A 13,940-nucleotide genomic window follows, 5' to 3' on the forward strand; every position below is an offset into this window, starting at 1 on the left:
TCCAAATCAGAAAAGAAGAAGTAAAGCTGTCACTGTTTGCAGATGACATGATCCTATACATAGAGAATCCTAAAGATGCTACCAGAAAACTACTAGAGCTAATCAATGAATTTGGTAAAGTAGCAGGATACAAAATTAATGCACAGAAATCTCTTGCACTCCTATACACTAATGATGAAAAATCTGAAAGGGAAATTAAGGAAACACTCTCATTTACCATTGCAATAAAAAGAAAAAAATACCTAGCAATAAACTTACCTAAGGAGACAATAGACCTGTATGCAGAAATCTATAAGACACTGATGAAAGAAATTAAAGATGATACAAATAGATGGAGAGATATACCATGTTCCTGGATTGGAAAAATCAACATTGTGAAAATGACTATACTACCCAAAGCAATCTACAGATTCAATGCAATCCCTATCAAACTACCACTGGCATTTTTCACAGAACTAGAACAAAAAATTTCACAATTTGTATGGAAACACAAAAGACCCGGAATAGCCAAAGCAATCTTGAGAGAGAAAAACAGAGCTGGAGGAATCAGGCTCCTGGACTTCAGATTATACTACAAAGCTACAGTAATCAAGACTGTATGGTACAGGCACAAAAATAGAAATATAGATCAATAGAACAGGATAGAAATCCCAGAGATAAACCCATGCACATATGGTCAGCTTATTTTTGATAAAGGAGGCAAGGATATACAATGGAGAAAAGACAGCCTCTTCAATAAGTGGTGCTGGGAAAACTGGACAGCTACATGTAAAAGAATGAAATTAGAGCATTCTGTAACACCATACACAAAAATAAACAAAATGGCTTAGAGACCTGAATGTAAGGCCAGACACTATAAAACTCTTAGAGGAAAGTATAGGCAGAACACTCTATGACATAAATCAAAGCAAGATCCTTTTTGACCAACCTCCTAGAGAAATGGAAATAAAAAACAAAAATAAACAAATGGGACCTAATGAAACTTAAAAGCTTTTGCACAGCAAAGGAAACCATAATCAAGACCAAAAGACAACCCTCACAATGGGAGAAAATATTTGCAAATGAAGCAACTGACAAAGGATTAATCTCCAAAATATACAAGCAGCTCATGCATCTCAATATCAAAAAAACAAACAACCGAATCCAAAAATGGGCAAAAGACCTAAATAGACGTATCTCCAAAGAAGACATACAGATTGCCAACAAACATTTGAAAGGATGCTCACCATCACTAATCATTAGAGAAATGCAAATCAAAACTACAATAAGGTATCACCTCACACCAGTCAGAATGGCCATCACCAAAAAATCTAGAAACAAATGCTGGAGATGGTGTGGAGAAAAGGGAACCCTCTTGCACTAATGGTGGGAATGTAAATTGATACAGCCACTATGGAGAACAGTATGGAGGTTCCTTTAAAAACTAAAAATAGAACTACCATGTGACCCAGCAATCCCACTAATGTCATATACCCTGAGAAAACCATAATTCAAAAAGTGTCATGTACCACAATGTTCATTGCAGCTCTATTTACAATAGACAGGACATGGAAACAACCTAAGTGTCCGTCGACAGATGAATGGATAAAGAAGATGTGACACATATATACAATGGAATATTACTCAGCCATAAAAAGAAATGAAATTGAGTTATTTGTAATGAGGTGGATGGACCTAGAGTCGGTCATACAGAGTGAAGTAAGTCAGAAAGAGAGAAACAAATTCCGTATGTTAACACATGTATATGGAATCTAAAACAAACAAAGAAAAAGGTTCTGAAGAACCTAGGGGTAGGACAGGAATAAAGATGCAGACGTAGAGAATGGACTTGAAGACATGGGGAGGAGGAAGGGTAAGCTGGGACGAAGTGAGAGAGTGGCATGGACATATATACACTACCAAATGTAAAATAGATAGCTAGTGGGAAACAGCTGCATATCACAAGGAGATCAGCTCAGTGCTTTGTGACCACCTAGAGGGGTGGGATAGGGAGGGTGGGAGGGAGATGCAAGAAGGAGGAGATATGGGGATATATGTATATGTATAGCTGATTCACTTTGTTATAAAGCAGAAACTAACACACCATTGTAAAGTAATTATACTCCAATAGAGATGTTAAAAAAAAAAGATTAAAAAAAAAAACCAACTCATGTTAGCCATGCAGTTTTCAATATAATTTCCAGTGTTTTTAAAAATATATATATTATAAACTTCAAAGAATAACAATTACATGTTGGAAAAGATACTCCTCCATTCCCCAAATGATTTAAGTTTTCTCAATATTCAGTTTTGTGATTAAAAAAATTAAAGAAAAAGACTAATGAAGAAACACAGTTCTTTAGAAAGGCAAGTTTTTGAACAGAATTTCTGAAGAAATGTACATTCATACATCCATATATTCACTGCTTCTTTATGACAATGGACATGAAAAAGGGAATAAGATCTCAAAATTAGTAACTATCTTAGACAACTGGAAGAGAGGATACTTTCAAACAAGAATATTTTGTGTACTGGAAAGCTGTAAGTGGAGAAATTCTTTTTTAATACCAAAATAAATTGCTTACTGGTTGATCTGTTCGGTTGATCCCGATCAAGAAGAGCAGTTCTGCTACAAAAAGGCTGATGCAGAGGTTCTTATGGATGGTGTTACGGTCACTCTGGAGCCCACGAAAAAAGCAAAATGTGAAGATGCAAATCAGGAGACAAACAAGGGACAGCAAAATTCCAACCCATGTGATCACATCCAGAAGAAGGTCATGGACCGCATCACTGTGCTGGAAACACAATAGAAAAGCCATAAGTTGCAATTATGCATAACCAACTACAAAGTTTATAAGGGCCTGTTTTCATGAAGCATGATTTTAATAATGTACTAAATATCCTCCACACATGCAATGAATAAGATAACTTAAGTATTTGGGTTTTCTAATCCACAGGTAAAGCATTTTATCTTTTCTGTGAGGTGTAAATCAGTTTGTCAATAGTGTTTGCACCTTTCTTAGCTATGTACATTTTCAGTTGTACATTTTCAACTATGTACATTTTCAGCTGAAGCATATCAACTTAATTCTGGCCAAAGATTTCAAGGTAAAGCTTTTCATTTTTCTACCCCACATCACGTTTTTAGGTTAATATTTTTACAACTCTTGCTAGGGAATACTCTATATAAAAATTAAGTTATACACTTAGGAAAGTGGTATCACAACTGAAATTTATTTGAATCACTGAAGTATTTTTATTAAAAAAAATACAATTCCTCTGTCCTCTAAATCCTTTATCAGAATTTCCAAGGTTGAGTTCATAAAAGTATGTAATTTTATAAAGATCCCCAGTTAATTCTGATGGACAGCCACATATGTGTACCATTTATTTAGTGGAAAATATAAAAGAATGAGGATAGTCACTGGATTTATATTCATATTGAATGGCTTAAGGAGATCAAGAAGTTTGATCCCTGAAAGGTTTTGCATGAATAGAACCTGTTATACACAGATGGAAAATAAGTATTCAGAATTACTATACCCGATAGCAGCCCAAAAGAGATAGTAGAGCCATGAAAAAGAAATACGCTCATGAAAACTTCCGCACTGAAACTACATTATGTGGCTCTGTTACAGTCCTGTGAGTTCCATACCTGCCATGTTCCTTGGTTTGTCCACTATCTCATTTCTGTCTCTGTTCTAAGATTCAAAACTCCATTTCTACCCTATGATAGTTTGCCTCCGTCCGAAACCACTTTTGTGAAGCTTTAGAATGTATGGTAGCCCAACACATCGGTGTGCCAACATGTTGGAGCAGAATCGAGAAATTGTCTATGACTGTCAATTCCTCTTTTCTTCCTAGGTTTCTTGAAAATTCTTAAAGACCTAACTTCCAACAGTAGGGGAATACATAAATAATCGTTGATAATTATGGAATGATATTCAAAAGAGGAGTAGAAAATCAATGTTCTAGATTTATAGTCACAAACATAGATACTTCTCAAAAATCTAATATTAGGTTTAAAAAAATGCAAGTGGCAGAAGTATCTATACAGTATGATACCGTTTATGTAAAATTTTAAATGACACAAATCAATGACATTGATTTTTATGGATATATGCATAAGTAGTGAAAGCATAACATGTGCATGGGAAGTTTTTTAGTTGAAAACAAAGATATGTGTTTCTAATTGACATCTTTTTCAACTGTATAGATTATACACATTGATTTTTGTTTTAGGATGGAAGTTACTACATTTAGTTGTCTCCCACATTGTTAGCTCACCTTAAAAAAATACATAAATATCCATGTTTTCTATTTTTGTTTTTATTCAAACTTTGTACCTTTATGTTTTATATAAACTTCATACAAAGATTATTCTGAATTTGGAAATTCTCCTTACAAGTGAGCCACCATGCTGTAACCTGAATCACAGCACTTCGCATATTGCTAGATACAACTTCACAGTTGTTATCTGATAAAGAACTCTGCTAGGACACTGTCAATGAAACAGTTTCAAACTATTCCTGCATAACTCTAGATGTATTTCTCGGAAGGAGCTCAAATCATGAAAGAAAACCACATGAAATTTTGCTTTAACTGCTTTGTTCTCCAGGGGACACTGCTAAAGTAGTGTTGGGTCTCTGATAGCTTAAATTACTTTTACTATTGGAGAGTGGAGAGTGGTTAGTGCTACCCGGTTCCCTGAACAGAGGGCTATTTGCTCTCTTCTTTGACTCAAAGGAAAGATGCTGTAATTGAGTATCAAGCACCAGCGTTCAGCACAGCAGTCTTCCATAATGGCAGGTATAATACATTCTCAAATATATCCTAAAGACCTAAAACACTAAAAAAGAAAGAAAGAAAAAAAAAAAAAAAGAAACCAAATAACTCCAGCTTTTCCTGGGTAGTTGCATTATTAGAAATGTATTGACTTTACTCAGTGCCTTTGTAGGTCTTTCAAAAACCCAATGCAGAGTTATTAAGAGAAGAATACCAAATGTCAAAACAACAGTACAAAAAGTACATAACGCTCAAAGAAAGAACAAAAAAGTCTAGCAATTAATTAGTAATCATCTTTCAGGTATTACTGTCTAGTTCAGAAAACATAAACACCAACTACCTTATATGTATTATACTGTGATCGAATATAACTCACCACTTGAATTTTATCAGTAAGATGAAAGAAAAAGAACAATGGACATTAAATGCGAACAAGACCTATGAATTTAGCCTTCTTTATAATAGTCTGTCATAACAGAACTTTCAGGAGGCCAAGCCCTGATAAAAACCAACCCCCCTTCAAGAGGATGGTCAATTGAATAAAACTCCTAGGTATAGTTTTAACAATGTGATAATGGATCAAGTATTCCTATTTCCAAGCTTCCACGTCTTGAGTACTCTATAACTCAATCACCCCTGACATGAACTATATACCATTATGTGATTTGAGATCTTATTAGTCTTATATCTTATTATTATAACCTAGCACTTAGTATTGGGCTTGACACATAAAAAATGATTAATAAATATGTGTTTTTGAATGGTTATAATAACACTACTCCACTTAAACCAAATGTCTAAGAGCTGAACCCTCTTACATCAGTATAGTTTTAGTATCCATTTAATCCCCACTGGATTTTAAAAAGTATCAATATCAAACATTACATGTTCAAAACTGAGTCCCTTCTTATCCTGGTTCTCCCTCCACTCCCACCCCCCACTCCCAAATCTACTCTTCCCTTGGTTTTCCTCATTTCGGTAAACAGCATCTTCGTTATTTGAAGTGTTCTGGCCAAGAACTTAAGAGTCATATTGATTCCTCTTTTTCACACATTACTCTTAATCCATCAAGAAACCTTGTAGCTCCTGTCTTCTATCTGACAGCTGCTCCTCACCTCAATTGCACCAAATTGGTTAGAGCTACCTGATTTTTTTTTAAACAGCCTCCTAAATGATCTCCCTAATTTGACCCTCATCCATCCCCCTTTCCTCTCTGTTCAACAAGATGGAGAGATTCTCTTTAAATACAAGCCAGATAATAAGATTCATTGATGGAGGCATCCAATGTCTCCTACCTCAATAAAAGTAAAAACCAAAGTCTTTACAAAGGTCTACAATGTCCTATAAGATCTGCACTCCTGTGAAACATTTCCTATTCTCCCCTTCATTCAGTTCACTCTACCCCAGTTGGCCTCCTCTAGCCTTTGAATACATCCAGCACATTCCAGCCTCAGAGACTTTGTACTTGATGTTCCCTTGGTCTGGAATTCTCTTCCAAAAAATAGCTGTGTGACTTACTTGCTAACTTCCTTCAGTTCTTCATTCAAATGTCACCTTCTCACAGAGTTTTTCTGAATCACCTCATCTAAAATTGCAAACATCATTTACCCACTCTGACTCTCTATTACTTTTCCTGAATTTTTTTTCCTCTTAACATTTACCTAGACTATATATTTTATTAATATATCTTATTTATGTTTTCTACATAAACAAGAAATATTAATAAAATACATAGTCTAGAACCTACTGTATAGCACAAGGAACTCTATTCAATACTGTGTAATAGCCTATATGGGAAAAGAATCTAAAAAAGGGAGGATATATGTATATGTATAACTGATTCACTTTAATGTACCCCTGAAACTAACACAACATTGTAAATCAACTATACTCCAATAAAATTAAAAAAAAAAAATTCTTGTTCATCATCTGTGGCCTTTACTAGAAAGTACTCTGCAAGAGAATAAGTTGTTTTATCACCAATGTATCCCCAGATCCTAGAAAGCTGCCTCACATAGAGTGGATGCACAATTAATGTGTGAACTGAATAAATGAATCTCTCTTTAATTACCCACCCCACTTCTGCAATGGATTTAGATTATAAACTAAAAGTTGTATCATGCTGCCCATTGCAATCTTTGGGGTTCCTTGGTTCATAAACTACCTGCTCTAAAATTTTCAGTAAAAGATAAAGAAAATTAAAGCTGGAAATGAGGCGGTCATTACACCATAATATCTTAAAATGTGTGGAAGTAAGAGGACTGCAGAGTAAGTATGATTAGAGTCTGAAGATGTGGATTTAACCTTGTCGCTCCAATTTTGCAATTGGACAACTTGAACAACTACTTACCCTTTAAAGTATCAGACACTTCATACACATAGAGATAAAACAGATTCACTTTGTTGTATACCTGAAACTAACATGATATTGTAAATCAGTTATACGCCAATAAAAATTAGAAAAATAAAGAATCATAAACTTCAAGGAAATTAATTTCTTAAAGAAGATGGGGAGCTGTGGGAGAAAATCTACAAGCAGAACGACAGAATGATTCATCAGAATATACTTTCAGGAAATTCATTGACTCTATCCACTCTAGAAAGAAATTTTTATGAAAACAATACTCATTTTTCAGGCTTTCTGTGAAGCTTACATTCACATATGAAATGCCAGATATTTTGTAAAAGCCACAGAAAGTTTCTGATTTTTCCTTTTATTTTCACCTTAATGAATCTGTTTTGTCCTATCACTGTGGGGTTACTGAGTAATTCAAATACCACAAAAGGGGTGAGTACCACAATGAAGGAAAAAAAGGTGGCTTAAACAATGATGTTTTGTGAAACTCACTCTGTCAGTATAAAACCCTCAAATATACCAATAGGTACATTTAATGAAACTAAGCCCAAATTCATGGAATAGGGAAATGTGACTTCTGCTTCATGATTTAAAAATAACTCAACCTGCGTACACTAAGATCTTTATGTAAATCTTGATATTTCTAACTTTATTGTTCAAAAAGCATCTTGTCAGCAAACAAGATGGAGAAATAGATTTTGAAATGTTTTCCATTTTAACTGCTTAAGTATTTCCAGATATATTGTATATTTCCAGATACACATACTATATGAATTAATTCTGAACCCCTCTGGATGTTTTTGGCTTTTTTATAATTTTAGAAAGTTGCATTTTCCAGACATTGCTTGAACAATCACCCTATAATAATTATTAATTGTGGGCAGTAATTTTCAAGAACTATTTTACTTTCTGCATTAAAATGTATTATTTTAATGTTGAGTCAGAGTTGTTAAGGCATAATAATATGATTTTTAAATTGCCTCTTAAACATATCTTGTTCTGAAATACTTGTAATATAGCTAAACGAGTTTTATTTTTTCTTCTTTGCAAATGTAGGAGCACTCACTTTGCTACCAATGTATCACATCAGCATAAGGCGTTGCTTTGACTCAGGAATTTCACTGAAGCTAGTAGGGTTATGAAAGGCCTATTTTCTGATAAATGTGGTAAGAACTCTGTGAAATAAGTTTCTTGCATTGCTCTAACAGATCATCAAACACATAGGTCACCACACAAATGCTTGGGAAAATAAAGGGCTCAATGGCCTGAGGAAATTAGAATTCTCTTTGCAGTAATAGGATGAAGGTCAAAGTTGAGTAACACAGTAAGAAGAATGATATGATTGCATTTCTTATGATTTTTATAGCAAGTTAGCCAAACTAACTCAGCAATAATTTCCAAATTTGTATCAAGTTGAAAAAAAAAATCAGTCAAATATTTTCCAGCTTTAATTGCTGAGAGAGAACCACTGGCAAGTAAAAGCACACAAAAATATTCATATCCAACTATCCTTTGAATTCAAGAGAACTTATTCAGAATATCTCTTTGGTTTCAGAAGCACAGCGTTGTATACTCTAAGTTATTTGAAGTTTTCTTGCTTTGAATTGAAAAAAAAATTTTTTAATCTCACCGTATTTGGTGAACCAGATTCACAACTACCTTAATAGAGGAAACAGAAAAGGAAATAGTAGAAAATGTGGAAACTAAGTATCTTACAGTAGTTGAGAATTAAATACAGATATAGGTTTTTAAAAAGTAAAGTTGATAAACAAAAAACAATTACTGACCAATTAGAAATTTTTAAAGTAAATGAAGTAATCAAGCAGTAAATAAGAAAAAGATTTTAGGAGTATCTGGGGTGAGGGTAGAAAATGAAGCTGGGAAGATAGAAAATTTCATCTTTAACATTTCTGAGTTAAGTACAGTGATGATGATCATGGTGATGATGATAATAATGATGATGATGATAGCTAACATATAACTTTCAAAATATCAGTTTCTTTTAGAAGTGCTTATCTATTTTATTAGGGTTGTCACTTAGTCCTATAAAACACTGTGATGTGATACTATTATTATTTCCAATTTACAGATGAAAAAACTGAAGCACAGATAAGTAATTTACCCCAGATCATTCAACTAGTAATGCAGTAGATATAGTATTAATGGTAGCGTGACCAACTATCCAGGTTTGCTCAGGAATGTCTTAGTTTTAGCATTAAATTTTTCTATCCTGGGAAAATCCTCTCCCAGACATGAAACTATTCCAGAGATCAGAGATGGGTTCAGAAGTTTGAAAGAAAAGTACAAAATCCATATGATAGTCTAGAAAATAGAGGCTGGAAGTCTAGAAAATAGAGGCTGGAAGCAACACTATTTTTAGTATCAAATGTCTGTGGCATTGAATATCCACCTTCCTTAGTGACTTACTGCTATTCTTTTCCCTGACTACTGATGCTGGAAACCATGATTTGCAGTTCCTAGTAGAGAATCAGACATTGTTGTATTATTCTGAGTGATGAAACCTAAGTATGCAACTTCAGGGTCTTGTGATCCTAAATTTCTCTTTGACTTTGGATTAACTGTTGTGCTTTGTATCAAGATTGTGCTAAATTAATTTTTAACATTGTTACTATTGTGACTGTTTTCTAAGAGTTCATTGATGAAACTGAGAACAATATAATATAATAACATGACAATACTGAAAAGGAATGCTAAACAACTGTGTTATTTTAAAGATACATGGAAGGATACATGAAATTAGATTAGAGAGATAACCAAAACAAAGCATGCTACACAAAATGTGGAAATGAATTTGGGACCAGGCATGAGAAGACTGTGAATGTGCGTATGGAGGTTGAATCTCACAAATCTAGGATAAGACAGGCAAGTTTTTGTAGGATAAAAAGTGGGGTTTTTTGTTTTACGTTTTTTTTTAAACCTCCCCTTGAAAGGTACCAATGTTCAGTTGAAATTAATGGTAGTGGAGTAAGCCTGAGTATTCCCAAAGAATAAACATGTATTATTGCTTTCTTCCCTTTATTTGTCTTTGCACCTGAGTAAAGTTACTTTTCCTGATTCAGAGGTTGCAACTGAAATGTCCTATGGGTAAATAAAAGGAGAAATTTTGATAACCAATGTTTCGCTTCCTTACAGTGTAGAGCTGATTCTGTCAGATTATGCTTTCTAAAGTATATAAAGTGAAGTGTTGGATCATAGCAACAAAATAATGTTTCCCCCAGCTCTTATGCATTTTGATTTGAAAAATGGAGTTTCAAATTGTCTTCTTGATTTCCATAAAGGTTTTGATTAAACTTCAGAAGACACGAAACAAAAGACTGTTGATAACCTTGTCCATATATAAACTAGACTTTACTCATCTATCTGCATAGTTGATGGACAGTGCAAATGTAAATTTTGGAAAATGCCATTCAGCCTATAAACTTCTTACAAAAGAAAATGAACGGTTCTTACCCACTAAATGTGCTGTACACCTTGTAGACAAGGCTGCTAAAAAGGAATGTGATGTGCTTACCTGCAATAATGAGGTTTCATAATGAAATTATTTGGTCACTTTTCAGTTTCTTCAAAATGTGTAGTGTCGGGAACCAGCTGCAAGCTGACACAGTCCTTGCAGCTTAAAGCATGGCAAAGTCCTGCTTAATTCTTGACAGGACCCGAAAGAGTTACTAGAGAAGGTATGAGTCTTGGCCTGTGAGGTTGCTTGCGGTTTCTCTAACTATAGTTTGTCCTTGGCATGTTTCGGCAATCACAGTCTGTTCTCACGCATGTTTATATTCTGGTTCGCAGAATGTTTTGTACTGTAACTTCAACATTAAGGAAATACTGTCCGATGATTCTGTCTTGTGATTTTAACAAAAACATGTATTGCCTACTGCAATCTATAAAAAGAGTTTTGATGGGAAATAAAGTGTGTGTGCTTGTACACCACCCTCCTGACCCCATCTCTTCTTAATCCCCTCACCTGCTCTCAAGACTTGTTCCTCAGTCTAACAGTGACTGACAGTGTAGAAGTACTTAATGAGCCTTCTAACTTTCTAGAAATGGAAGGAGATAGTCTCCTGAGATATGTGCCTTCAAGATGGCTATTACTGGGGCTGGCCATAGACAAGATGTTAAAATACTGACCTTCTGTAAAATCATATTTCCAAAGTGTGGGACAAGAAAAATGTCTTTCTCTAACTTTGAAATATATGACAGATGAGAATGGAGAAAAATATTACAATAAGACACACTTATATGTTTCTCTAAAACTGTTTGATGAGCTCTGAAGAGGCTATAGGGAACCTGGAGAAAGATGAACTTATTCTACCTGAGTTGCATGGACTTCTGTGTAGGTTAGAACAAAAAAATCATTACAGTGAAAAACATGATTTATTTTGGGGATTTAAGACTGTTTACAAAAAGAAATGTCATCAGAAAAGGACAGTCATGTTAATAGGACTTTATCATTTCTTTATTGAAACTATAACTTGCTTGGGATCCAGTCTTTACTTCATAAAGTACAACTATTTCAGTGCTCTAAAACCATTATCCCTGATAGTGTCTAAGATTATGCTGACATCCAATGTGCTTGGAAGTGTTTATAAATCATGAACATTTTGGACATGGACAGCTCATATGATGAATTCACAGATGCAAAAGAACAAATTGACAAACAGCTGGTTTATCAAAACAAGCCTATACATACAAAGTGGATGGGCATTTCTGGAGAGCTGGGAACTAATTCCTACAAGTCTAAAAAGCTACTAAGTAAAGCTGTTAATTAAAATCCTAAGCACTCCATGCTGAACACTTTTGTTGAGAAGATATTTATTTTGATGTCATCTATTGGATTGACACCAGGAATCAATGTAATATGGGCTTGATAAGATCAGAACTTCAGGTCAAAGTGAATTTTACTTTTGACTATATTCAGTTTTAACTTTATTAAAAAAAAATGAAAAATACACATAGAAAAAACATGTCATAGTTATTTTTATTAAATATAGGTCATATCTGTTTAATTATTTTCTTGTACTAACTTATTTAATTCTCACATTTATAAAATGTGCAATAATATAGCCTGAAATTTTAAATATTCAATAGAGACTTTTGCTGTATCAGAGGATGGAAAGAAGCATTTAAAAAATATTGTTATAGGTATTCACACTATTAGCACTACTATTAATTAGCATTAAATACTTCTAATTGTCACTTTTAAGTAGTAATAACACATAGGTACATAATTACTTATTGCATATTAAGTATATTTTTTGATCTGGTAGTGCTGTTTCCTGGTTGGTTCTCTATAAGGTTGATCACCCTAACTGCTGGCCAAATACTCCATGCTCTTAACAATACTACTAACAGTGGGGAGGACCACAGATCCTCTCCTATATTTCCTTTGTAGACTCAATTATACTAAGCCCCTTAGAACTAAACAGAGGTAGGGTTTACAGGTGAAAATGTCTTGACTATCCTTTAAATACAATGATTAAATCCAGTGGTTTTGTTAAAACAAAGTTTGCTGGGGATCATTCAGCAAATTTCCTGATTCTCAGACAAAATGGGTAACTTCGTTTAAGATTGTTTTCATTAAGACACACACACACACACACACACACACACAATTTTTGAAAGTACTTCTTAAAGGGTTAGGTGAAATGGAATGGGATAGAGGAGCTGAAGTATAAATGAAGGGAAACCATAGCAATGCCAGACTTGAATTACTCAGATATGTTTACTGTTATTTTTTAAATATCATTCTTCTCATAGAGCCATTTCCTTTGGCATGTAAGGAAAGATAAATTTACCACAATGAGAAAGAAAAGTTTTAAAATAGAGACAAATACAATTAGGTTTAACAGAGAAAGTAATTTTGCATAACTACATTATGAAAACCAAATAAATAGAAACTACACCAAGCCAAAAACATCTAATAAAATTTGGTAGATTCATCCTAACATTGGATGCCTACTGTGTGTCAGGTACTGAGAAAAACAGAATGGAAATATAAATATATACACACGTACACACACACGTATATCTCATTTTTACTTCATTATTCATATTCATTTGGCTTTCTTAGCTATACCAAATTCAGGAAAAAGAAAAAGGGGATGATGGTTATTAGGCTTTCTTTTTTCCATTCTCATGAATAAGTTTATTGCATTTTAAACAGAGTAGGGGTCTTCCAAATAATAACCCTGGGGACAAATATCCCACAGGCCTCGAGTCAATAGCTTGAGCTAACATTAAATTTTACAAAATTAACAACTTAAAAGTTCCATGATTGGCTTTTTAAATCAGCAAGTAACCAACCATAGGAGATCTTTAAACAGTAATGCTTATGCTGTGAGGATACACAAAGTAAACTGGCAGTCCCCTGAATGGTCTATAACAAGGTACGAAAAATGATTTAGTTCAGCCATATTTTTGTCACATGCTTTTAAAATCTTACACACAAGTTGACCTTACTGCCTATCTTAGAAAGCTATATAACTATTCTGGAAAATCTAGCCTAATTCCTCTAGAGTTCAATAGTTCTCTAGCTTTATGACTTTATTTACTAGACACAGTAGAATGAAATAGGCCAGGAAAAAAGAAGAACAATCACAGAAGAGTCTGAATGTTTAAAAAAAAAAAAGAAAAAAAAGGGTAAAATTTTACGACCCAGAACAAATAGACTACAGTTAGTAAACATATCAACTAGTTCTTACCAAGAACAGTATAAGCAATTAAGGATAGTTTTAGAATATTAGGATGGAGAAAGTTTTCATGCTTGCTTCTTTTGCTTGGCTGGTTGATTATACTTTCTCAA

General features: G+C 33.9%; 1 protein-coding gene across 2 annotated transcripts in view; it reads right to left on the bottom strand.

Annotated features, from left to right (window-relative positions):
• ADGRL3 (adhesion G protein-coupled receptor L3) overlaps nucleotides 1-13,940 on the bottom strand; it is a 563,380-nt gene that overhangs the window by 101,119 nt on the left and 448,321 nt on the right. For both annotated transcript variants that reach the window (XM_082390059.1, XM_082390060.1), the window contains one exon: nucleotides 2,565-2,774. In XM_082390059.1, coding sequence (XP_082246185.1) covers nucleotides 2,565-2,774 — 210 coding nt within the window. The remainder of the gene's footprint in view (nucleotides 1-2,564; nucleotides 2,775-13,940) is intronic.

This window comes from Balaenoptera borealis, assembly GCF_965194805.1.
Source record: "Balaenoptera borealis genome assembly, chromosome: 4".
Lineage (NCBI taxonomy): Eukaryota > Metazoa > Chordata > Mammalia > Artiodactyla > Balaenopteridae > Balaenoptera > Balaenoptera borealis.